General features: G+C 52.4%; 2 protein-coding genes across 7 annotated transcripts in view; one reads left to right on the top strand and one right to left on the bottom strand.

Annotated features, from left to right (window-relative positions):
• Positions 1–18,653, top strand: part of Mrtfa (myocardin related transcription factor A) — a 194,587-nt gene extending 175,934 nt beyond the window's left edge. For 3 of the 4 annotated variants that reach the window (XM_031349960.1, XM_031349951.1, XM_031349944.1), the window contains 11 exons: positions 3,315–3,370; positions 6,355–6,430; positions 7,248–7,409; positions 8,982–9,157; positions 9,588–9,737; positions 12,069–12,328; positions 12,426–12,594; positions 13,392–14,387; positions 14,701–14,853; positions 15,219–15,279; positions 17,135–18,653. In XM_031349960.1, the coding sequence (XP_031205820.1) occupies positions 3,315–3,370; positions 6,355–6,430; positions 7,248–7,409; positions 8,982–9,157; positions 9,588–9,737; positions 12,069–12,328; positions 12,426–12,594; positions 13,392–14,387; positions 14,701–14,853; positions 15,219–15,279; positions 17,135–17,649 (2,774 nt within the window). In that variant the 3' untranslated portion in view covers positions 17,650–18,653. The remainder of the gene's footprint in view (positions 1–3,314; positions 3,371–6,354; positions 6,431–7,247; positions 7,410–8,981; positions 9,158–9,587; positions 9,738–12,068; positions 12,329–12,425; positions 12,595–13,391; positions 14,388–14,700; positions 14,854–15,218; positions 15,280–17,134) is intronic. The other variant, XM_031349970.1, reaches the window with a different exon arrangement.
• A 212-nt stretch (positions 18,654–18,865) lies between these two features.
• The window catches only part of Sgsm3 (small G protein signaling modulator 3), a 31,069-nt gene continuing 27,889 nt past the window's right edge, over positions 18,866–22,045 (bottom strand). For 2 of the 3 annotated variants that reach the window (XM_031349979.1, XM_031349986.1), the window contains exons 11-22: positions 21,776–21,830; positions 21,529–21,656; positions 21,276–21,431; positions 21,072–21,126; positions 20,784–20,833; positions 20,469–20,621; positions 20,231–20,301; positions 20,111–20,159; positions 19,949–20,034; positions 19,659–19,781; positions 19,498–19,558; positions 18,866–19,366 (exon numbers count right to left, since the gene is read on the bottom strand). In XM_031349979.1, the coding sequence (XP_031205839.1) occupies positions 19,286–19,366; positions 19,498–19,558; positions 19,659–19,781; positions 19,949–20,034; positions 20,111–20,159; positions 20,231–20,301; positions 20,469–20,621; positions 20,784–20,833; positions 21,072–21,126; positions 21,276–21,431; positions 21,529–21,656; positions 21,776–21,830 (1,068 nt within the window). In that variant the 3' untranslated portion in view covers positions 18,866–19,285. Of the gene's footprint in view, positions 19,406–19,497; positions 19,559–19,658; positions 19,782–19,948; positions 20,035–20,110; positions 20,160–20,230; positions 20,302–20,468; positions 20,622–20,783; positions 20,834–21,071; positions 21,127–21,275; positions 21,432–21,528; positions 21,657–21,775; positions 21,831–22,045 lie in introns of all 3 variants that reach the window. The other variant, XM_031349996.1, reaches the window with a different exon arrangement.

Below are 22,045 nucleotides of genomic sequence, written 5' to 3'. Positions count from 1 at the left end.
GGGTAGGAGCCTTACTAGCCTGGATGCTTGCTTGAACCTGGAACTGGTTCCAGCAGGCCCTCCTTTTGTACCCTTCCTGTTTCAGCTCATGAACGAAGCCATGCAGGCACCTTGAACACAGCTCCTGAGTCCACCTATAATGGTGGATGGTGTATTCTTGAGAAAGTGGAAATCAGAACTCTTTATTTTCTTAATTCACAAATGTGCTCATCTAAGGCAGCAAGCTTGTCAGAGAGGAAGAAAACAGGTGCTAGCAAGAAGGCCCAGAGAGTATGAACTGGTTGCAGCCAGCTGGGGTGGAGCCCAGTCTGGGACCGAAGCTGTGTGATGAGGAGTGCCACAGCTCTTGGCCAGTGTGCCGTCGGTGTCCGGAGCATCTCTGCTCAGTCTGAGCTGTACACTTGCCTCTGCTCCGAGGATCACCAGGTCCCTAGGGGGAGAAAAGGTCAAGAGCTGCCCTTTGCCACCAGAAATGCATGTTCTTAACAGCCCTGGTGTCTGCGTGGGTCATAAGGGCCTTTTCCTCACAGAGACTGCCTTCCTGGAGTTCTGGGAACATGAAACTTGGGATGAGTAATGTCCTGGACCTTCCTGGCAAAGCTGTTAGACAGCAAGGAGAGAGGAGATAGAGTCCATGATGAGCACACCCCTCCTGGCTGGACACTTAAAGTCTGTTCTTTCTAACTACCAAAGACCAGGATTTTAAAACCCATTTTCGCTTTGCTCTGCTTCCCTGTGTCTAGTCGCCTTGGCATGGAAGGAAGCTCAGTGATTTGGGCTCTCCTGTGCCACTTGATCCTGCATCAAGAAAGCCCAGGGCTTTACCCATATCATCTTACATCTCCATCACCAAGTCACAATCTAATGTGCTTTACCAAAGCTGGCTGGACAGGCACACGAGCTGCCCACCTCAACCCCAGGGACTCTGATCCCTCACATCTCGCACATGCTAGCTAGAAGTCTTCACAGACCTGAAGGAGCTGCCATTGCCCTCTCCTCCTCCTGCCTGGCAGAAATGACTATTGAATGGCCATACCTGTTGTCAGGAAGTAGGATTCCGAATAGGAGTGAAAGAAGCACAACCTTAGGTAGGCTGCCCACGGGCCAAAGGAACAAGATGCTGGTCAGGGTTAGTTGAAGGAAGAAGGGGAGGGGGACCACTGCCTGGGAGGGATCCACCCTCCATGGTCACTGCAGCTCAGCCAGTGCAGGTTTCATCATATAAAACTGGAACAGTCCTTAGAGACCAGGATGTGGTTGTTGCAAACGGATAGGGCTTTGGCATTGCTATCATGAGTTCTCCTGGTCCTTCCTCACTCTCCTGTCTTAGCCTCATCCGGCCCAAGAATTCTCCCAGCCTCCTTTGTCTTGGCTTGTCTAGTATAAGGCTGCTCCACAGTGAGTAAGCCCTAGTTTTCAAACTACAGTTTTCTGGGCCTGAAAGCCCTGGAGTCTCTCAGATGGGTCCGAAAGTCCTTCTTCCGTGTGCTTGTACTCTTGCTTGTTGCTGTGGTCAAGTCTGCCTTTCCACATGGCCCATAGTCAGGTATGCATCTAACTAGTACATCTGATTGGTGCAACCTTGACATGTCACCCCAACCCCACTCTGCTCCAATCTAAGTTCTTTGTTTTTTTGAAGAAGTTGAGAAACTAAGTCAGAGAAGCTGAAAGACCTCTCTTCAGCATAATAGAATTAGGTTGTAACCATGACTGTCATTTCTAGTTTTTTTTCTAACTTTCCTGAGCTTATTAAATGGAACATTACCTACCTCCCGTGTGTGTACAGGTGCACCTGAGAGAGCAGCCTCACGGATTGGCCTCCCCTTTTACCTGGAGCAGTGGCTCCTAACCCTTCTGATGCTGTGACCCTGTAATTCAGTTCCTCATTTTGTGACCCACAACCATAAAACTATTTCCATTGCTGCCTCATAACTATAATTTTGTTTCTGTTATGAGCTGTTATATATATATTAGAAAACCCCCTATTAAAGTATTGTTCAACATCCCGGTTATGGCCTACAGGTTGAGAGCCTTTTCCCTGGAAGCAAGATTACCTACTGTCTGCCACTGAGCCCTGGGCCACCCGGCCTGTGAGGCTCTCCTCTGTCTGTTTCCCAGCTCTCTCACCATGAGGGCACTGGGGCTACAGATTGCTCATAAGCCTGAACTCACTTGGGTGTTGAAGACTAGAACTCTGGAGGGAATGTGTACTGGTTTGTCTTGAGGTTGTCTGAAGAGTCTGGAGCTCCCCCTGCTGTCAGAAAATGGAAGGGTTTTCATGGCCTTAAAATAAAGTTTTCTTTCTTATTATTACTATTTTTAACATTGTCTTTAATCTAAACAAAAATGCTGCTGGGACGTTGAAGCTCCTCTGAGCATGCTCCTGGGAGGCCTACCCCTGGGAATTGAGGGGCGGAAGCACAGAGGCCAGGCAGGATAGGTCCTATCTGTGTCTTGCTACTTTTAGCGGCTCCCACCCTTCCCCTCCCACCACAGCAGCAGCCTGGAAGGTTATCGTTGCACACAGTCTCATACTGTCTGCAGCCTTGGGCAGCAGAACTGAAACTGACCACAGCCTCGCATACGTCTCACCTACTGCCATTGTTCCCTAGCGGAGCGAGTCACACGCTCCCTGTCCTCCCTGGTGTCTTAAATTGTCATGTGTGACCTTACAAGAGACTTGGAGTATTCACGATGCATTTGCAGAGGAGCTGCGGCTGGGGTTGCCATTAGAGACAGCAGCTGAGGCCCCTGTGATAGCTACAGACCCCAGAACGGGACCCAGCCTTCACCAGGGCCAGCCAGCAATGACTGAAGTTTCCTTAGTTCTCAAAGATAACCCAAGGGTCATTTAACAGTGCTGTTGGCACAGCTGAGGAAGGGTGCAGCCCTGTGAGGGTGAGTAGGGCACGGCTTCTGCTTTAACTTCCCCATCTGACCACTCTAATTCCTAATGAGACAGAAAAAGTAAGGTGGGTCCAGCTCACAGTTCTGCCTGAGCCAGGCGGTCATGGAGCTCAACTGGTGGGACAGAGAATGGTGTAGCACTGAACCAGAATTCAGGAGGGACTGCTGTCCCTGGGGATCTTAAAGTGACCAGCCATGAAGACACATGCTTCTTGGGTGTCAGGTGGCATTTCTCTCCTGCGGTGGTAGTGCTGTACATGGCGTGTCACTAGAAGCTGTGTTTGCTGTCGTTTGGGGTTTTGGTTCTGGGGCTGAGCCCAGAAGCCTGCCTGTGCCAAGTAGGCACTCTAGCACAGAGCTAGCTTCAGCCTCTAAATGTAATTCTTTCATGGTTCTTTTCTCAACAGCTTTGAAAAGTCCGGCTGCATTTCATGAGCAGAGAAGGAGCCTGGAGCGGGCCAGGGTAAGGCTCCCTTCCCCGGGGACCTCCAGAGTACACCAGCAGCAGTAGCCACCAGCTGCATTTCCTTCCTGTCTAGCTCAGCTTTGGGGTCAGCCCTCACCTTGTAGCTCTAAAGAGTGGAAACCTTGGCCTTTCCTGTTTCTTCCTCCCCAGCCACTTTCCCCGGGTAAAACGTAGACAGAGTGAGATTCTTGTAGTACCTCAGAGGCCTTGTGAAGGCCACCAGAGCTCCTTCCCCAAACCTGGCCTGAAGACCACTCATCTTCCCTCCACTGGTTCCATTGAGGCCACGTAGACGATCTACGTCAGTACTGCCCACAGCCTGTGGGCACTCCAGTGAACTTCCATCTCCATCTGCCCCAAAGCAGGCAGCATCCACTTCTACCCTTGTAAAGCAGACCTGGGCATGCTGCAAGCCACGTTCTGCTGTAGCACCTTAGCTGCAGCCTTGTCCCCTCCTTTTCAGTTCCCCCAGTCCACACACACACACACCCGTGCAATGTCCTGCCCTTGGTGTGGGTGGAAATGGGGAAGTGATCAGTTGATGTTTCCCCTCCTGCTCCCACTGGACTGCTTTTTTCCTCTTTAGAAAATCATGATCAACTCTTAGAGAGTAGGAAGAATGAAGTCAGGGTACTGAGAGACAGAGACAGTAACAAACCATGTTTACTTCCATTTGCTGGGAGCCAGAGGAGGCCCAGCGGGCAGCAAGGGTCAGCATTTGTAGCCAGAAGGATTAGCTCGGGATGCAGTGGGGCCTGGTTAGACACCACTATCTTACTGAGCATCTCTCTCTCTCTCTCTCTCTCTCTCTCTCTCTCTCTCTCTCTCTCTCTGTGTCTGTGTGTGTGTGTGTGTGTGTGTGTGTGTGTGTGTGTGTGTGTGTGTGTGGTTGTGTTCATTTTGTATTTATCCTCACAGGAACACTCACAAGTTAGGTGTAGCTGCCCTTGGTTTTTGTTTTGGTTTGGTTTTTGGGACAGTATTTCTTTGTGTAGCCCTGGCTGTCCTGGAACTCACTCCTTAGACCAGGCTGGCCTCCAACTCAGATATCCACCTGCCTCTGCCTCTTGAATGTTAGGATTAAAGGCTTGTGCTCCACCCACCGCCTTGTATACCCCTTGATCTTTGGATGCAGCAGAGGCTAACTAATCTGTCCAGCTAGAAAGAAGTAAAGCTGGAACTCAAACCTAGGTCCGTGAAGTCTGGACTTTTATTACAGTGTGTGTGTGTGTGTGTGTGTGTGTGTGTGTGTGTGTGTGTGTGCGCATATGTAGAGGTCAGAGGGACAACTTACAAGAGTTCTCTCCTTCCATCATGTAGGTCCTGGGGATCAAACTGAAGTCATCAGGCTTGGTGGCGAGCAGCTTTACCCACTAAGCCATTTCAGCAACCATACATAAGTTATATGTGTATATAACTATATATATGTTTGCTTGTATATGCAAAATAATTTTATTTCCTCACATTCGATAAATATATTCATCTAACGAGTGCATATGTTGCACATCTGTTCACACATGACTTTGAAATTACAATAATGGGCTTAATATTTAAACATGCACTGAACTGTCTTGATTAAAATATGAAAAATGAGTGTGTTGGATTGGTCGCAGCATTGCTTTATTCAGCTATACCAATTCAGAGCTTTAAAAAACTGCTCCTTTTGCATCTGAGTAAGAAGCAGCACTGCCAGCCTGCATTCAGGAAAACTACTGATGTGATTCCCGTCACAGCAGTGCTCCCCACGTCTGTGACTCCAGTTCAGACAGCATCTCGGGAGACCAGGTGGCTGCAGCCCTGGTCCCAAAGGAGCTCTCAGGTGCAGCTCTGTGTGACCAGCTCCCTTCCCAGCCCCAGCAGTGCCTTCAATGGCATCAGCTTCTGCAACAGGAACAGACTGGTCCTCTGGCTGTCCATCCTCTGTAGCCTCTGGGTAGCCAGGCCCTAGCCAGTGAGCATCCCTGGAAGATTTACTGTTTGTTACAAAAGCTATGACTCAGAACCATTTGAATGGGTGTGGCCTCTCTGGTGGGTTCTCCCAGCACCTGCCCGAGTTCTCTAAGCTGGAAATTCTTCCAGATTTTCAAGTGCTGTCTCCCAGGTGTGTCCAGTACTCCACATGTGCCTAGGCCGTCGATAGTGCGGCTGTCTGTCCTCTGCTGGCTACAGATGGGCTAATGTACCCAGAGCCCACAGCTACTTTCTGCATCTCTAGGTTCAGGGATCCAGGACTGCCACAGGGTCCTGAGGCAGCAGCCTGCGGGATGAGAACCAGGCTGATCTCTGCTTTAAGTGGTGTGCCCCAGTCACCTCTTTTCTACTCTGTCCCATCCTGTCCTCTCCTTTCTTAGCCTGGTCTTGACTTATAATTTGAAAAATGCTGTTGCAGAGATGAGGAGCACAGGCTCTGCATTCACATGCACTGTAATTAGGCTTCAGCAGCGGGGGCTCGGTGCTGTTGAGAGAAAGGTTCAGTTCTCCCAGCATCCAATGAAGGCAGAAATGAGGGCTTTAAGGAACTAGAGCTCTGACACCATGTATCAAAATTAGTACTGCATTTGGCAGTCATTCAGACTGGATTGAAAAGACTCTTGAGATCACGCAATGCATGAAACAGGACATAAAATTACATCCATAGTGATTACAGCTCTGCAGAATCAAACTACATGAAAGAAGGGCTGGAAACAGCAAAAACATCCACTGCTCTGCTGAACCTGATGACTTTTGTTTTCTAATTTTATGTACTTCAGGAAGTATAAGTATTAAGTTTTAAACACACAGCAGTGACCTGAGAGACGCTGGTGTGTCATACAGCTGGAAACTAGTGTGTACTTTCATTCCCTCCTTGCCTCAGGACCCTGCAGTCACCAAGCTGCTGAGTGGACAGAGGCAGCCACTACAGCCAAAGCATGTTTCGTGCTCCTGTCCACTCATAAGCTTATGTCCCAGCCCTGAGAGTGTATTGGTGTGTTTTTCCATAGACCGAGGACTATTTGAAACGGAAGATCCGTTCCCGGCCCGAGAGATCAGAGCTGGTCAGGATGCACATTCTGGAAGGTGTGTGATGTTGGAGGTCCTTTCCCATTCAATGCACTTTGTCTGTTTTTGCACCCTCCCACTTCCTTCTTCTGCTAGCAGGGCCAACCATTGGCTTTACAGTCAGACACATGTGTGTAGCTGTCAGTGTCTTATGGGAGTGCTCGAAAAGCCCAGAGTCATTGCCTGGGTTGACATGACCCACCCCCTGGTGGATAGCCTGAGTCACCCACCCACTGGTATAAGATGGTCATGGTCTCTGTCTGCTGGGATAGAGCCCCCTTCTCTCCCAAACACTGCAGTTTGTTTGGGGTTCACTTGCTCACTCACTCCCCACTGGCATTACTAAGCACCTGTGATAGCAGCCACACTAACCCAGTTATACTTTTCATTCCTGTAGTTAGCTATAGGATTCGTTTTCTATAGTGTTTGAAAGGGGAAGGTTTGGGCTCCAGAGACTGCCATGTATGTGCCTACTTTTGTTTGCTTAGTTTGGGGTCATTGGGAGCCTTGAGGAGACCTTCTCAAGTCAGAACCCCACATTTTGCAACTGAAGCCACCGAGAGCCAGAACAAAGAACAGTTTGCCTAAGTGGCCCAGGTCTAAGTGGAGCAGAGCTGTCCTTTCTCTGGTGTTTTGGCTGTGCAGTCCCACCTCAGAAACTCCTCAGGTCTAGCCTGGCTGTAATTGTCCTGGGACACTAGAAGCCAGGCTACACTCCTCTGCCTGGGCATGCTTTTCACTCTGCTTCTGTCAGCTTCTATTACTCTAGAGGCCCTAGGGCAGGAATCTGGGACCTTTCCTTCCATCTTTGTGAACCCCCTTCTTTTCCATGTAGAGACCTCGGCTGAGCCTTCTCTCCAAGCCAAGCAGCTGAAGCTGAAGAGAGCCAGACTGGCTGATGACCTCAATGAAAAGATTGCACAGAGGCCTGGCCCCATGGAGCTGGTGGAGAAGAATATCTTGCCTGTGGAGTCCAGCCTGAAGGAGGCTATCATTGGTGAGGAGGTTCCCCACCCTGTATGGACTGTAGCCTGAGCGTAGGAGAGAGACTGGAGTTAAGGGGGAACTTTAGTTTAGACATGTGGAACAGGGATTCACTGGGAGGAAATGTGAGGAAGTCTTCAGGGGAGGCTCTCAGGAGGAAGTGGAACCCAGGCCCATCTTTGTCTCAGACAGGAGTTTGGGGCTGCTGAGGGCCTGGGGTTTCCCCACACACTGGTGTCCATCTGCATACACATGTACACATGTACACCGTCTCTTCAGACACCCAACAGAAGTTTCCTGTCATTCCCTCCCTCAGACTTGAGTGTCTCTTCAGCATGCCTGTTTGTCCTGCTTCCAGGTCAAGGCTGGGTACAGGAGAAGGATAAATAGCCCTCGTGGTGCTGGCCTGCACATGGTCTCCATCTTGTCAGCGTGGCCAGTGGCTCCCTTTTTTTTTGTTGTTTGGTTTTTTGAGACAGGGTTTCTCTGTGGAGCCCTGGCTGTCCTGGAACTCACTCTGTAGACCAGGCTGGCTTTGAACTCAGAAATCCACCTGCTTCTGCCTCCCAAGTGCTGGGATTAAATGTGTACGCCACCAGTGCCGGCCAGTGGCTCCCTTAATGATGGGCCCAGCTCAGTGTAAACTACAGCTTATCTGGGCTAGATCACCTTATCCTGTGCTTGGCCCCACCCTGCTACTGAATAGGTCCCCTTGCTGGAAGGAAGAAAAATCTGTTTGTAGGATTGGCATGAAGCATAGCATCAAATGAGGGAACCGAAGGCCAAGCCCCACCCTCACATTCCTAGCCCAGTCAGCCAGTAAAAGAGAAGCTTAGACGTGCCTCCTTGGTTCCAGCTGTAGAAAGCCTCAGGTCACAGCTAGAGAGGAAGAGGCTGTGGGCTTGTTCCTCTTTTTATCTGGGGTACCCCCCCCAACCTCTTCCCCTGGCTGTGGAGACAGTAGTTGTGACATGCCCCTTGACATATCCTTCCAGCCTGGGTTTCTGTCTTTCCTCTGCTGCCACTTCGATTCCCAGCTGGGGCCCCTGTCCCTGCCTCTACCCCTTTTCAGTCAACTCCGTCAGCTGTCAGAGCATGGTTCTGGGCCAGTCCGGGTGCTGGAGGCAGTGGGTTGTCCTGGCATCTTGCTGCCCAGGTGCTAGGTCTTGGCTTCATGGACCTTTGAAGGAGGGCACACCTTGACTGACCCCAGGTACCTGTGAAGTGACCTCCATAGTCTCAGAGCCTTATATTGTTGTGGCTTTTGGGACCTGAGCCCTCAGGAGAAGTTGTGCTCACTTGCTGTTACCATGGTCTGTCAGCAGCAGGTTCATGGCCTTCACTATGTGAGTGTAAACAGTGGGAAAACAAAACTGGGGAGTTATTACAAAGGCCCAACCCATGTAGCTCCTGGCATCCTGTTCCGGAATGCTGACTGTGCCTCTGAGCTCTGCACTAAGGCAAAATGCTCGCTGGGTTCTCTATGCTGTGTGCCTCTTGGACGCAGGGCTGGGTCCTGCCAGCCCTTCCCGCCCACTTTCCAGTGTGCTGGCTGCAGGAGTCTTACCCTGGCTTTGCATTTTAGTGGGCCAGGTGAATTACCCAAAAGTAGCAGACAGTTCTTCCTTTGACGAGGACAGCAGTGACGCCCTGTCTCCTGAGCAGCCTGCCAGCCATGAGTCCCAGGGGTCAGTGCCATCACCCTTGGAGTCCCGAGTCAGCGATCCACTGCCCAGTGCCACCTCCATATCACCCACTCAGGTGAGATTGCCTCCTTCTAGATTCTTCCACAGCTGCCAATGCTGCCCAGAGTCAGGCCTCTGTCCTGGGCAGGATGGGCAGTTCCTACTGTATGCATGAGGGATAGATGTGTATATGTGGCCCTCATTTCACATGCCAACAATGGACCCAATTCTAGCAGCCTGAGCATAAGGAGAGGCTGGGTTGGGGTCCTGCAGCCCTGGCCACCCATTCTCATTGGCTCTCCTAGCTGGTTGCTTATCTATGTGCACTCAGTTCAGACATGTGGCTGCCACCTGTCTGTCCTAGCCAGCCTAGTTCTGTCCCAGCCAGCCTGGCTTTCCACCTTGCTATTGTCCCGCCTCTGTCCTCCGACCATGAGGATAGCAAGGCAGGATAGATAAACTCTATTTGAGGGTGCCAGGGTCCTTACTTCTCCCCTCCCCCACAGGTTCTTTCTCAACTCCCGATGGCTCCAGATCCTGGAGAGACGCTTTTCCTGGCAGAGCAGCCTCCTCTGCCTCCCGCCCCTCTACTGCCCCCCAGCCTAACCAATGGAAGCATCGTCCCCACTGCCAAGCCTGCTCCCACACTCATTAAGGTATTTTCTGCCAGCGGCTGTCCTCCCTCCCATGATGTCATTCTAGCTGTGGGAACAACTGCAAGGGGTGGGTGGGTTCATCTTCCAGCGCTCAAGGCTCTGGCCAAAGGTGATCTGGATATTTCTCATCTCTGCACTGCGCGTGGGACACTGAACACCATCTTAGTCTGTTTTGTTGTTAAGAACACACTACCACAGCCTGGATAGAGATTAAAGAAAATGAGGCTTGGGTCAGGGAAATGGCTCACTGGGATAAGGCATTTGCCACCAAGCCTGACATCCTGAGTTTGGTTCTCCAGATGTCTGAACTTACAGACTCCCACAAATTGTCTTCTCACTTCCACATGCATACTGTAACATTCACTCACACACACACACACACACACACACACACACACACACACACAAATTAAAATGTAATTTTTAAAAAGATTTACTTACTTAATGAATATGAATATACTGTCACTCTCTTAGACATGCCAGAAGAGGGCATTGAATCCCATTATAAGATGGTTGTGAGCCACCATGTGGTTGCTGGGAATTGAACTCAGGACCTCTGGAAGAGCAGTCAGTGCTCTTAACCACTGAACCATCTCTCCAGCCCCACAAATGTAATTTTTTTAAAGGAAGTTTTTCTTGGTTTTTACAGTACTAGCCCATGGTAGTGGGGCTCAGTGTCCAGGATTCAGACATGGGGGCTCCATCCTACGATGATCTTAGTATTCCTAGTCACTCTGATGGTCCCCTCTACATACAAGTTAAAGCACCGTTCTCCTCAGACCTCATGTGGGGAATTCAGCTCTGATGTAGATTCAGCAGGTGTGCCACACTTACCCCATGGCAGGCACAGTGAACCAGGCATTTGTGCCTGAGGACCCTCCCTTCAGTTAGAGCGCTGTTAGAGGCTGAGCTGGCAGGGTGTGCCACTGCCTATGTAGCCTGCTTGTTTTCACTCTCTCCTCCCTGAAACACCTGGGGGAGGGGTTATTGTCATTGGCAAGGCCATGTAGAGCCACCCACCGAAGCCCCAGTAGTTTCACTTGTCCTCTTTCATTCTCTTGGCTCCCTCCCTATAGACCCTATACCAACATGGGAACCACTCTACCATCACCCCTCTACTCCCCCAAACCCCCATCCCTGAGACCCACAGCCTTGGCTTGAGTGTGGGAGGGGCTGATGGCTCACAACCCAAGAGCTGTCCAGGTTCTCTTTTGGTATTCACTGAGTGCTCAATTGCCTGGGGCCTCCTGTCTGTCTGTAGCATTTCTAGATGCACCCCACCTCCCCTGGCTAGCAGGAGCGGCCAGCAGCCTCACCTGCTGCCGCAGGTCTCTTCAGTGGGTATTGCTTACTCCTACAGCCCATGAATGCCATGGATGTCTCCAGCTTTTCTTAACTCTCTTCACATTATATGTCCTCTTCTGACCACGTGTTTAACAGAGCAATCTGTCTATGCTTGTTCTTTGCCAGTGCACTCCTTACTAGCTAGTGTTTTGCTCTCTGATGCCAACAGTAGGCTGAGCCCTATGTCCTCCTGGGTCCTGGCTTCCCTCCTACCTCACTTTTCCTGACTTTCTCCCTTGGAATGAGGCTGTCCTTGGCCACACCTTCGCTCTGCAGTTTGGGCTCTTGGCTCTGTGGCCTCATCAGACACACTGACAGGGTTAGGACCTCTTCTTGGGCTCCAGGAGCCCAGTCCTCACTGCCACATGTCCATGTTGTCTTCCTCTAATGGGCTACCTCTGTCCACACCTTCTTGTGGCCACCAGTTCAAGACTCCACCTGATCTAGTGTCTAGGCTCCCACAGTCCTCTCTGGTACCCCTTGGTTATTTGCCCTCATCTTCCACTGCCTGCCCCAGGAGCAGGTGTTTTGACCAAGGCCCACTGACCTTTCTTGGTTCTTGGCCTGAGTCCTTATTAAGGTGTGTCAGCTGGGAGCCTACGGGCACACACAGAAGATTGTGGCATCCTGGGCTGGACCAAGAACAAAGTCACTGTGCAGCCTTGGGCAAGCAACTTCTGAGCTTGTTTCCAAATTCCTGACACTTCCTTTCTAGGTGGGCCTCTTCAGAGGCCTGTATGGCACCCTTTGAGCACAGCCGTGCTACACAGCTCAGCTGTGGTTGTACCTCTTTGTTTTTGTGTTGCTCGTGGTCATGTGATACCTATACAGATCCACCTGATTGGTCTTTCCTCTCTCCTGCCATGTCTGTTAGGATAGGGACCATCTCACAGAGTAGGGGTGGGTGCTCCTCAGAAGATGCTGGGCATGGGCCTGGGTGGTGCCTCCTTGGGGTAGCCCCTGATGCACTGTCTCATGCTCCCTCAGCAAAGCCAACCGAAGTCTGCCAGCGAGAAGTCACAGCGCAGCAAAAAGGCCAAGGAGCTGAAGCCAAAGGTGAAGAAGCTCAAGTACCACCAGTACATCCCCCCGGACCAAAAGCAGGACAAGGGGGCGCCCGCCATGGACTCCTCCTACGCCAAGATCCTGCAGCAGCAACAGCTCTTCCTGCAGCTACAGATCCTCAACCAGCAGCAGCAGCAGCAACAGCACTACAACTACCAGGCCATCCTGCCTGCCCCTCCCAAGTAGGAGCACAAGTCCCCGCGGCTCCTCACATGGGGCCCACTGCCTGCAGAGGTTAGGGACAATGTACTGAAGCCATTTGTTTCTGTCTTGCCTCAGGCCCGCAAGTGAGACCCCTGGAAGCAGTGCCCCCACCCCATCACGCAGCCTATCTACCAGTAGTAGCTCCAGCTCAGGCACCCCAGGGTCTGGTGGGCTGGCACGTCAGAACAGCACTGCACTAGCTGGCAAACCAGGAGCCCTGCCAGCCAACCTGGATGACATGAAGGTAGGTGGCTTCTCACCCCTTCTCACTGGAAGACTAGGTCTCTCCCATGAGGGATAAGGGTCAAGTTTTAGGCAGGGATGGTAATGGCCCGTGACCACAAGATGGAAGGCAGACGCGGCTCTAGATCTGGTCTGCTCTGAAAGGAGCACTTTAGAGCCTCTGTAAGGCCTCTCAGGCCCGTGGTCATAACAATATCGGCCCATGTGTATGTGTGTGGGGCTGGGGGCAAATCTCCTATTCTCTATTATCATGTGGTAGTCTGTGAGTAGCAGCAGGGTTGCTCCCTCTGGGAGAAGAACAGGCAGGGCTGTTGATTTTGCCCACCTCTGCTCTGCCAGTCAGTGCCCACAGCTCAGCCTGGGCTCAGCCTATTTTCCCTGCCACTGATCAGAAGGTGGGACGGGCCAGAGTCCTCTCTTAAAACAGTCTCCTCCCGTGTCATAACCTGGCTCTCCCAGCACAGCAACTGCATTCACGAAAGTCTTGGGCTGATTGATGGACTTTAGCTGGACTTAAGCCCCGTCCTTGCTGCTCAATGGCTTTATGACCTCAAGGTTGTATTATCTGTGAGCTTTTCTTGTCCAGTGTAGCACCATGTGGGGCTGGGGGAGAGTACTCTAGGGGAGGGGCTTGCAGGCTAAAAGACTCAGGGAGTCGTCTGGAATGGCCAGTGGGACCCAGATGAAGGACTAACTTACTGCTAGCCTCCCACCTTTCATAGCCTGTCCTCTATCTTGGCCCATTTTCCCTTGTCCAGCCCCCCAGTTCCCAGATGCTCTAACTCTCAACCCTTACAGGTGGCAGAGCTGAAGCAGGAGCTGAAGTTGCGGTCGCTGCCCGTCTCAGGCACCAAGACAGAGCTGATTGAGCGCCTGCGTGCCTACCAAGACCAAGTCAGCCCAGCTCCAGGAGCCCCCAAGGCCCCTGCCACCACCTCTGTCCTGTCCAAGGCTGGTGAGGTAGTGGTCGCCTTCCCTGCGGCCCTGCTAAGCACAGGGTCAGCTCTTGTAACAGCAGGCCTTGCACCAGCTGAGATGGTGGTGGCCACAGTAACCAGCAATGGCATGGTGAAGTTTGGCAGCACAGGCTCCACACCCCCCGTGTCTCCCACCCCTTCAGAGCGCTCACTGCTCAGCACGGGTGATGAGAATTCCACACCTGGGGATGCCTTTGGTGAAATGGTGACATCGCCGCTGACACAGCTCACCCTGCAGGCCTCCCCACTGCAGATCGTGAAGGAGGAGGGTGCCCGTGCTGCGTCCTGTTGTCTAAGCCCTGGCGCACGGGCCGAGCTGGAGGGACTGGACAAGGACCAGATGCTGCAGGAGAAGGACAAGCAGATTGAGGAGCTGACTCGAATGCTCCAACAGAAGCAGCAGCTGGTTGAGCTGCTGCGGCTACAGCTGGAGCAGCAGAAGCGGGCCCAGCAGCCAGCCCCAGCCAGCAGCCCTGTGAAGCGGGAAAGTGGTTTCTCCAGTTGCCAGCTGAGCTGCCAGCCCCAGGGCTCCGCCCATGCCTTTGGCCCTGGCCTAGTGGTTCCCACTACCAACCCTGGAGACACTCAGGCCCCAGCCCCAGAGTCTCCACCTGTGGTGGTGAAGCAGGAAGCTGGGCCATCTGAGCCAGACCTGGCTCCTGGCTCCCAGCTGCTCTTGGGCTCACAGGGCACCAGCTTCCTCAAGAGGGTCAGCCCTCCTACTCTGGTCACTGACTCTACAGGGACTCACCTCATCCTCACTGTGACCAATAAGAGTGCAGATGGCCCTGGCTTGTCCACGGGGAGCCCCCAGCAGGTATCTGAGAAACGGGCAGGCTGGGGTGGCATGTCTGGGTGGAGAGTGAATGCTGTCTTGTGCAGGCTGTATTATCAGACTCAGGATCTGACTTCCTGAAGGGACCCTTGAGGCCTGGTGTTCTGTCACCCTCACAGCCTCATCCTTACCCCATTCTGTATCTCCTCTTCCCTATCCATGAGAACTCCCAAAAGTTTGTTAGCTAGCAGAGCTGTTCCCATGGGCAGTGAAAGAGGCCTGCCCCACCCTGGCAGATTTGGAGCCTTGCCTTGTCCCTGCCCACACCAACTGTTTCTCCCATTCTCCCATCCAGCCCTTGTCCCAGCCTGGTTCTCCAGCCCCTGGTCCACCTGCCCAGATGGACCTGGAGCAGCCACCTAGGCCTTCTTTTGCAACCCCCACATCTCTGCTGAAGAAGGAGCCGCCTGGTTATGAAGAGACTGTGACTCAGCAGCCAGAGCAGCAGGTGAGGGTGCTAGGAGCTAGGTGCTGCAAGCAGGAGTAGGACACTTCCCTGACAACCAGAGCCTGAGCCTCAGACCCACATGGTGGAAGGAGAAAACGGATTCCTGCGGAATGTCTTCTGACCTGCACATGCATGCACATACACTCACACATGTACGATAAATAAGACAGTAGACCAAGCCCCACATGGCAGCACCGCAGTCTCACAGGAGTTGGGGGATGAACTTCAGAAGCAGGTCCATGAAGAGCATGGGGAACAGCTAGCACCAGGTAGAAACACAGCTAGGTTGGTGGCATACCCGAGCTTAGATAGCATCTGGGTGCCCATTCTAGACTTTCATGTTCTTCTCTATTTTTGTCCCACAGGAAAATGGCTCCTCCAGTCAGCACATGGATGATCTGTTTGATATTCTTATTCAGAGTGGAGGTAAAGCCCCATCCCCAGCTGTCTCCTTTACCTTTAGTCTTGGCTATTTGTTTCAGAGCAGCAGGCCTGATACCATCTTGAAGGCCCTAGCAGGCACATTCCTTTGCCATATAGTCCTTGGCTACTTGTCCCCAGAACCCTGCAATTAGGTGAACAAGGCCTACATTTCTACAGTGTGGCAGAGTCATTCAAGTACTGACAGCAGCATTGCACCAAGGGCCAGGGCAGCCCCCAGAAGGAAGAGGGCAAAAGAACATGGGTAACAGCTGGATCATAACGGTGCCTGGTCCCAGGCAACAGAGTAGACATAGCCTGGAGCAGCATGGTCTGACACAGCAGTGAACTGGAGAGGAGCAGCCAGGGGAGTAGTGCTTGGTGCTCAGCAATTCTCAGGCCTAAGGCGAGCATCTAGTGCTGGATCTGCCACAAAGCCTGAGTGCTCTCTCTGATGAGTGCAGTAGTTGAAGAACCCCAGGCCTGAGCTTCACCTGCCACTGTGTCTAGAACAAACACCATCAGGGAAAGCAGGGAGATATTGCTTGAAGGAGTCGCAACCACTGAAATCTAGTGTCTAAGGAATGGCAGAAGAAGAGCAGCTAGAGTACTAGATATCCCCCAAGGGACACTTGAGGATGCTAGAAAGGGGCAGATAGGGGCATCTGGGAAGCAGTGAATAGCTACACAGGCAAGAATAGTTGACCAGGGACAAAAAAAGACATGGAGGTTTTGTATAATGTTTTATTGTGACAGTTCAGTTGTATTGTGTGTTGGCATTTTGTCACTATCTACATCTCAAACATTTTCATCTTCCTGAACTAAAACTTGGACACCTTAGATGAACTTGAGCCCCACCCTGTCTGATTCTGACTGCCCTGTATGTGGACTCCTATGGTTTTGGTCAGCCCATGAATAATTTCACTTAGCATGTCCTCATCTACTTGTTTATCATTTGACACTGAACTGTGTGTGAATGCAGCTGCTGTCATATTCTCTTGGGTACGTACCCACAAGTGAGACTGCTAGATCATACTGCTTTCAAAGCCGCTGTGAGCTATTTCATCTCTCCTTGCGATGCACATTAGTTCCACTGAGCCTACTTCCTTAAGTTAACGTTAATCTGTTCTCTGCTTCTAACCAACACCTCCAGCCCCCTACCAGCTATTTTCCTGTGACTTGGCATTGCATTTCCCCAGTGACCAGTGATGCTATCAACTGCTACAGTTATGTGTAGATCATTGGAAAAAACACCTATCCTTTGCCAATTTTTGAATATCAAAATTTTACAAATGGTTTATATCTTCTGGGCATATGAATTCCTTTATCAAATCTGTGACCTGTAGATACTTCCTCCATTCGGTGGCATATCTCTTCATTTTATTTTTTGGTGTGTGCATGTGTACTAGGCAAGCATTGCACCATTCATCCTCAGCTCCAGCCAAGTTATAGATTTCATCTCCCATACTTCAGTCTGTAGTCAGTAGATTTTCCTCTGGTTTGACTATCATACCACTTTTTTAAAGACTTGTTTTATTTATTTTATGTGTATGAGTTCACTGTTGCTGTACAGATGGCCATGAGCTATCATGTGTGTGGCTGCTGGGAATTGAACTCGGGACCTCTGTCGGCCCCGCTCTTTCCAGTGTAATTCACTGTAGCTGTCTTCAGACAGTCCAGAAGAGGGCGTCAGATCTCATTACCGGTGGTTGTGAGCCACCATGTGGTTGCTGGGATCCGAACTCAGGACCTTCAGAAGAGCAGTCAGTGCTCTTACCCGCTGAGCCATCTCGCCAGCCCATCACTTTCTTGAGCATATTCAAACCTGGTTTCTGACCCCATTAACTGTCTCTGTTGGCAGAGATTTCAGCAGATTTCAAAGAGCCATCATCCCTACCAGGCAAAGAAAAGTCGCCTCCAGCAACAGCGTATGGGCCTCCATTGACGCCACAACCCTCGCCTTTGAGTGAACTCCCCCAGGCTGCTCCTCCACCAAGTTCCCCCACCCTGCCAGGGCGCCTTGAAGACTTCTTGGAGAGCAGCACAGGGCTGCCCCTGCTGACAAGTGGGCATGAGGGACCAGAACCCCTTTCCCTCATTGACGACCTCCACAGCCAGATGCTAAGCAGCTCTGCCATCCTGGACCACCCCCCATCACCCATGGACACTTCTGAATTGCACTTTGCTCCTGAGCCCAGCAGTGGTATGGGCCTGGACCTGGCTGTCGGCCACCTGGACAGCATGGACTGGCTGGAGCTGTCATCTGGTGGCCCTGTGCTCAGCCTGGCTCCCCTCAGCACTGCAGCCCCCAGCCTCTTCTCGATGGACTTTCTAGATGGCCACGACTTGCAGCTCCACTGGGATTCCTGCTTGTAGCCCTCTGACTCCAGACATGCACTAGGGAAGGCTCAGAAGTTGGGGAGCCACAGAACCATAGCCAGTGTACGCTCCCTATGACTGTGAGCCTTGACAATCACAGTCCCTAGAGGCTGCAGCAGAAACCCTATACTTGGCTCAGGCTCACCCTGAGCAGTGGGCATAAGCTGTCAAGAAACAACTCTGGGCCCATGCTGAGGTTCTGGGAGGCTGGCCAGAGCCAGTTCAATTCGACCTCCTTTTCTGAGGTCAGAGGTGCACATCTGGGTGAAGTTGTTGCCCAAGTGGGCTTCGAGCCAACTCTCCTTCCAAGTCTCCCATTCCTTCAGTGCAAGGAAGAAACTGGCCAGGCCTCTACTCACCCATTCCCTAGCTCAGCCAGTCCCACGACCCGGCACTCTGCCATTTTAGTCTTGTGTATAGTATAACCAGTGTGGCAAAAATCTGTATAGATGTATATACCTCTATATTATTATATATCAACTTACATATATACATATATTTTTAGGGGTGGTGGGAAATGGGTGTGGCTACTTCCACCTGCTTTCACACATAAAAAGCCTGGAGGGCTACTTGGGGCTTGATACAGGATCATTGTGAGAAGTGTGTTATATGACCCAGTACCCAACCTGGCATGCAGCTGCCCAGGCTCACCCCACACATGTATGTGACATGTAGACAGACACCTGCCATTGCCTACACGCCACCCCGTCCTGCTTCCTGGCTCCTTAGTGCCACAAGGGCAGAGGTGCTTCCTGGTCCTCCTCCAGGAGTTCTCCACCCACCCACATTCCGTCCCACCTCCCCACTGCAGCCACCCTGGCCTGGGAGTGGGAGTTGGGTGGGTCCCAGTGCATATGCTGGGGGCTGAGAGGTACCTTCTGCCCAACACCAGCCTTGCTCTGTCCTGACTCAGTACAGAGAAGGGATGGAGCCATCAAATCAGTGCTGGGACAGAGGCGGGGAAGCTGTGTGAACTTTTTAAAATAAAACAAAAACACCGACTTGCCAGTCTGCTGTATTTGATCCATCAGGGCTGAGACGTGTGGCCGGGGTCCTGGGTCTATTCCATGCTGGCATCTAGAGGCCACATAGTGGCCCTAATTATATCAGATGTACTTGAAATAAACATTCAGCAAGGGCCCAGGAATCAGACCATTTCAGTTGGGATGGCCTTTGTGGAACTCAGGACTTGGCTCAACAAAAGATGGGAGGCTTGCTCTCACAAAAGGTTTATTTACAATAAAGGTCAAGAGGCCTTTTCTGCCCTTGGCCCTCCTACTTCCTGAGCAGAGACCAGCTCTCTGCTTCTTCACAAGGCTTTTGGTTAGTATTCCATATGGCTGGCGCCCAGGGCTTCCTTAAGGACTCTGGAGGACACTCCTCAGGACCACGTTAAGGAAAGCAGCTGAGGTGGCCACCAGGATATGCTTTTGCCAACCATGGAAGCCTGAACTGGAGAGGCCCAGACATGGATCATGGGTCCTGAGTAAGCTCTGGAGTATGTCTTTCCCTGAACCTCCTAGCTTGAGGAGGGAGGCCTGAGGCTGGCCAGGGCTCTGCCTTCTACTGAAGGGAGGAGCCTGCCAGGCAGTCTCTGATGGGTAGGCAGGCCTGGGAGCAGCTAGAAGGTGCGTCATCCATCTATGTCCCAGCTGAAAAGATGGTGCTTCACCAGCATGTCCTGAACACCCTCCTTCAGTGGCTGCTTCTCCTCCTGTGCATAGAACAGCCCCAGTCACCGGCAGGAACCACCCTGCAACCACACAGGTCACTTCTTCAGCCCACACTGCACCACAGCCCTCCTGGCAAATCCAATGCCAGGGACCAGCCAAGTCACATACTCACCTCTCTCCTAGCAGGGAGCTCCCAGTCCTGGGAGAGGCTGAAGGCGAAGCAGCACAGGACGCTAGGACCAAAGAACAGTCTCTGGTCACGTGGGGCTCTTGTGCCAACCTGCCAGCTTCCTTTGCCACCAAGTTCTAAGCCCTGCAGAGCCGCCTACTCACCGGAGCTCACACTTGATCTGGACCCAACCAGGGCTACGCAGGAAGGACCAGGGCTGGTACCACTTCTCGACAGTGGGCAGGCTGGAGCAGAGTACCTCCAGCCACAGGTGTAGGACCTGCTCACTGAGAACAAGCAAGAAGGATGAGGCTAGGGCCTTCCCAGGAGCTCCTGAGCGCCCTCTATAGAGAGGCCGGGAGGCCTCCAATGGGTCAGAATCCCTGAGGACCTCCCTCGCACACTGGCTCTGCCCTGTGGGACACCCTTTGAAGGTTCCCTCCTCTACACTTACTTGAGCCCCACACAGATAAGTGACCGGAGCTTGACATCCATTTGTGCGTGTGCTGCATCATGGGTCACATTCACAGACTGCACAGCCTGAGGAGGGCACACTGTCACTTAAGTGCCAAGTGTCTGGCCAGAGAGATCTTAAGAATGCTGGCAAGTAACTTACCCGGTACAGCAACTCTTCAGGGGTCAGGACTTTGCCATCTTCATCCAACCTGCAAGAACAAGAATGCCATCACTGGCTGCTGTGCTGGACATGGCAAGTAACACAGGCAGAATGTATTACCTGTATGTCTTACAGAGCACCAGGCGGGAGTACACAGAATCAAAGTCTCTCTCGACTTCCCGGCCTGCTGCCTGTGGTGGACAAGACATGGTGAGTATGAGGACAGGGACGGGTGAGTGCATGCTGCTGCCCTACGAGCTCCTTCCACCTCCTCCAGGAACCCAGGTGAGGACTGAGGTGAGCACCATGGGCCCTGTAGTACTGAGACTGAGAAGGCACAGGGACCCATGGTGATTACCTCCTCGATAAACAGCCAGGGGTGGCAAGCCCCTCCAAGCAAGGACGGCTTCTTCAGTCCATGTTCAAACAGGGCCTTGAGGGCTGGGCAGAGGGTCCCTCGCACCAGGTCTGTTACTCCTTCCGTCACAGAGTCGTCCCCTGCGATGGAGTACTGGTGGGGAGAACATTTGATAAGTGCAGGCTGACACCTGCAGCCGGCCACCCCTTTCTGTCACCCTGGCAGCTGTCACCAGCCAGGGCTCACTTGGGACATGGACCTGGTAGGATGTTCCCACACTGGGGGTTGCAACAAGAAACAGCTCTATATTCTTACCTCCTTGCTTCGCTCGTCCAGGACCTCCACAAACTTGGCTGGAAACCAGCCTGTGGGGGGAAGCAGCTGTGTGGGGAGCAGTAACCGCTGTCCCAGCCCTTCCCCCCAAGGTCCAAACCACCCAGAACCTTCAAGCAGGCCAGGCATGCCAAGAAGACCAAGAGGAAAGAAAAGCCCAGCACCGTCAGAGGCCAGGGGCCTGCAGCTGCACAGGCCATGGAAGAGGAAGGACTAGGGAGAGCAAAGACTCATATTCCTTGCCAGCCTGCAGCAGACAAAAGCCCTCACCTCTCAGGCCATTCAGCTCACCCACCCAGCAGTGCTCATCCTTCTGAGAAATGATCTGCGGGAGAGAACAGGCCAGGGCTCAGGGCCTTCACAAAGCAGGTGTCCTCAGTACCCGCCAGGCTGAGGTCAAGCTTATTCGTCAGCTCGCTACAGGGAAGGTGGGGAGGAGGCAGCAGGAAGCATGCGTGCTAGGCCCACACGCACCGTGATGATGTCATTTTTGCGGAAGCCTAGCTCATCATCATCATGCCGCTCAAAGTCCAGCAGGGCCTTGGCCCGGCGCCGGTGGCTACGTAAGCATGCCACATAGTTCTCATGGTCCCGCTGGTGGCTCTCCATGCTGTAGTCTGGGGTCAGCTCCTGCCAGAAAGGAAACACCCACAGTGGAGGAGGAGCCTCAGTGCCAAGAATGGGCTGGCGAAGGAGAGCCCCAAGTTGAGGGGAGCCTGCCACTCACCACACTACAGTTCTTGGGGTCTGTGCACTGGAAGTGGCGTGCCACACGCAAAATGGCTTCTCTTAGGTCAGCCACCAGCTCTGTTTGCTTGATGTTCTTTGCCTTGAGAGCTTCTAGGTCGTCCTCTCCTAGGGGGCACACTGGCATAGTAACTGGTGCTGCCCAGCCTCCACTCCCCGCTAGGACACAGGCAGTAACTGGTTCTGCCCAATTTCTAGAAGAGCCAGAAACCCACACTTGGGCTCACCAAAGAGCAGGGAGGTGATGCCAGACTTCCTCCGCTGGGTCCTGCGCCGTACAACCTGTGGAGAGGCCAGCCGATCAGCAGTGGGCAAAGCAGCCACTAGAAAGGGAAGGCACTAACTTGCTTGTGACTCACAAGTGCTTGGGCATTTCTAACGGCTGAAGCTGACTCTGAGATCAAGCCATATCTTCAGCTCAGGCTATGGATGATGTCCTACTCTTAAACTACCCAGTTCAGGGTTGAGGAATACACGTTACCAAGGAAGCCTAAAAT

The sequence above is a fragment of the Mastomys coucha genome, unplaced genomic scaffold (assembly GCF_008632895.1).
Source record: "Mastomys coucha isolate ucsf_1 unplaced genomic scaffold, UCSF_Mcou_1 pScaffold11, whole genome shotgun sequence".
Taxonomy (NCBI): domain Eukaryota; kingdom Metazoa; phylum Chordata; class Mammalia; order Rodentia; family Muridae; genus Mastomys; species Mastomys coucha.
This window is presented reverse-complemented; position numbering and strand designations above follow the sequence as displayed.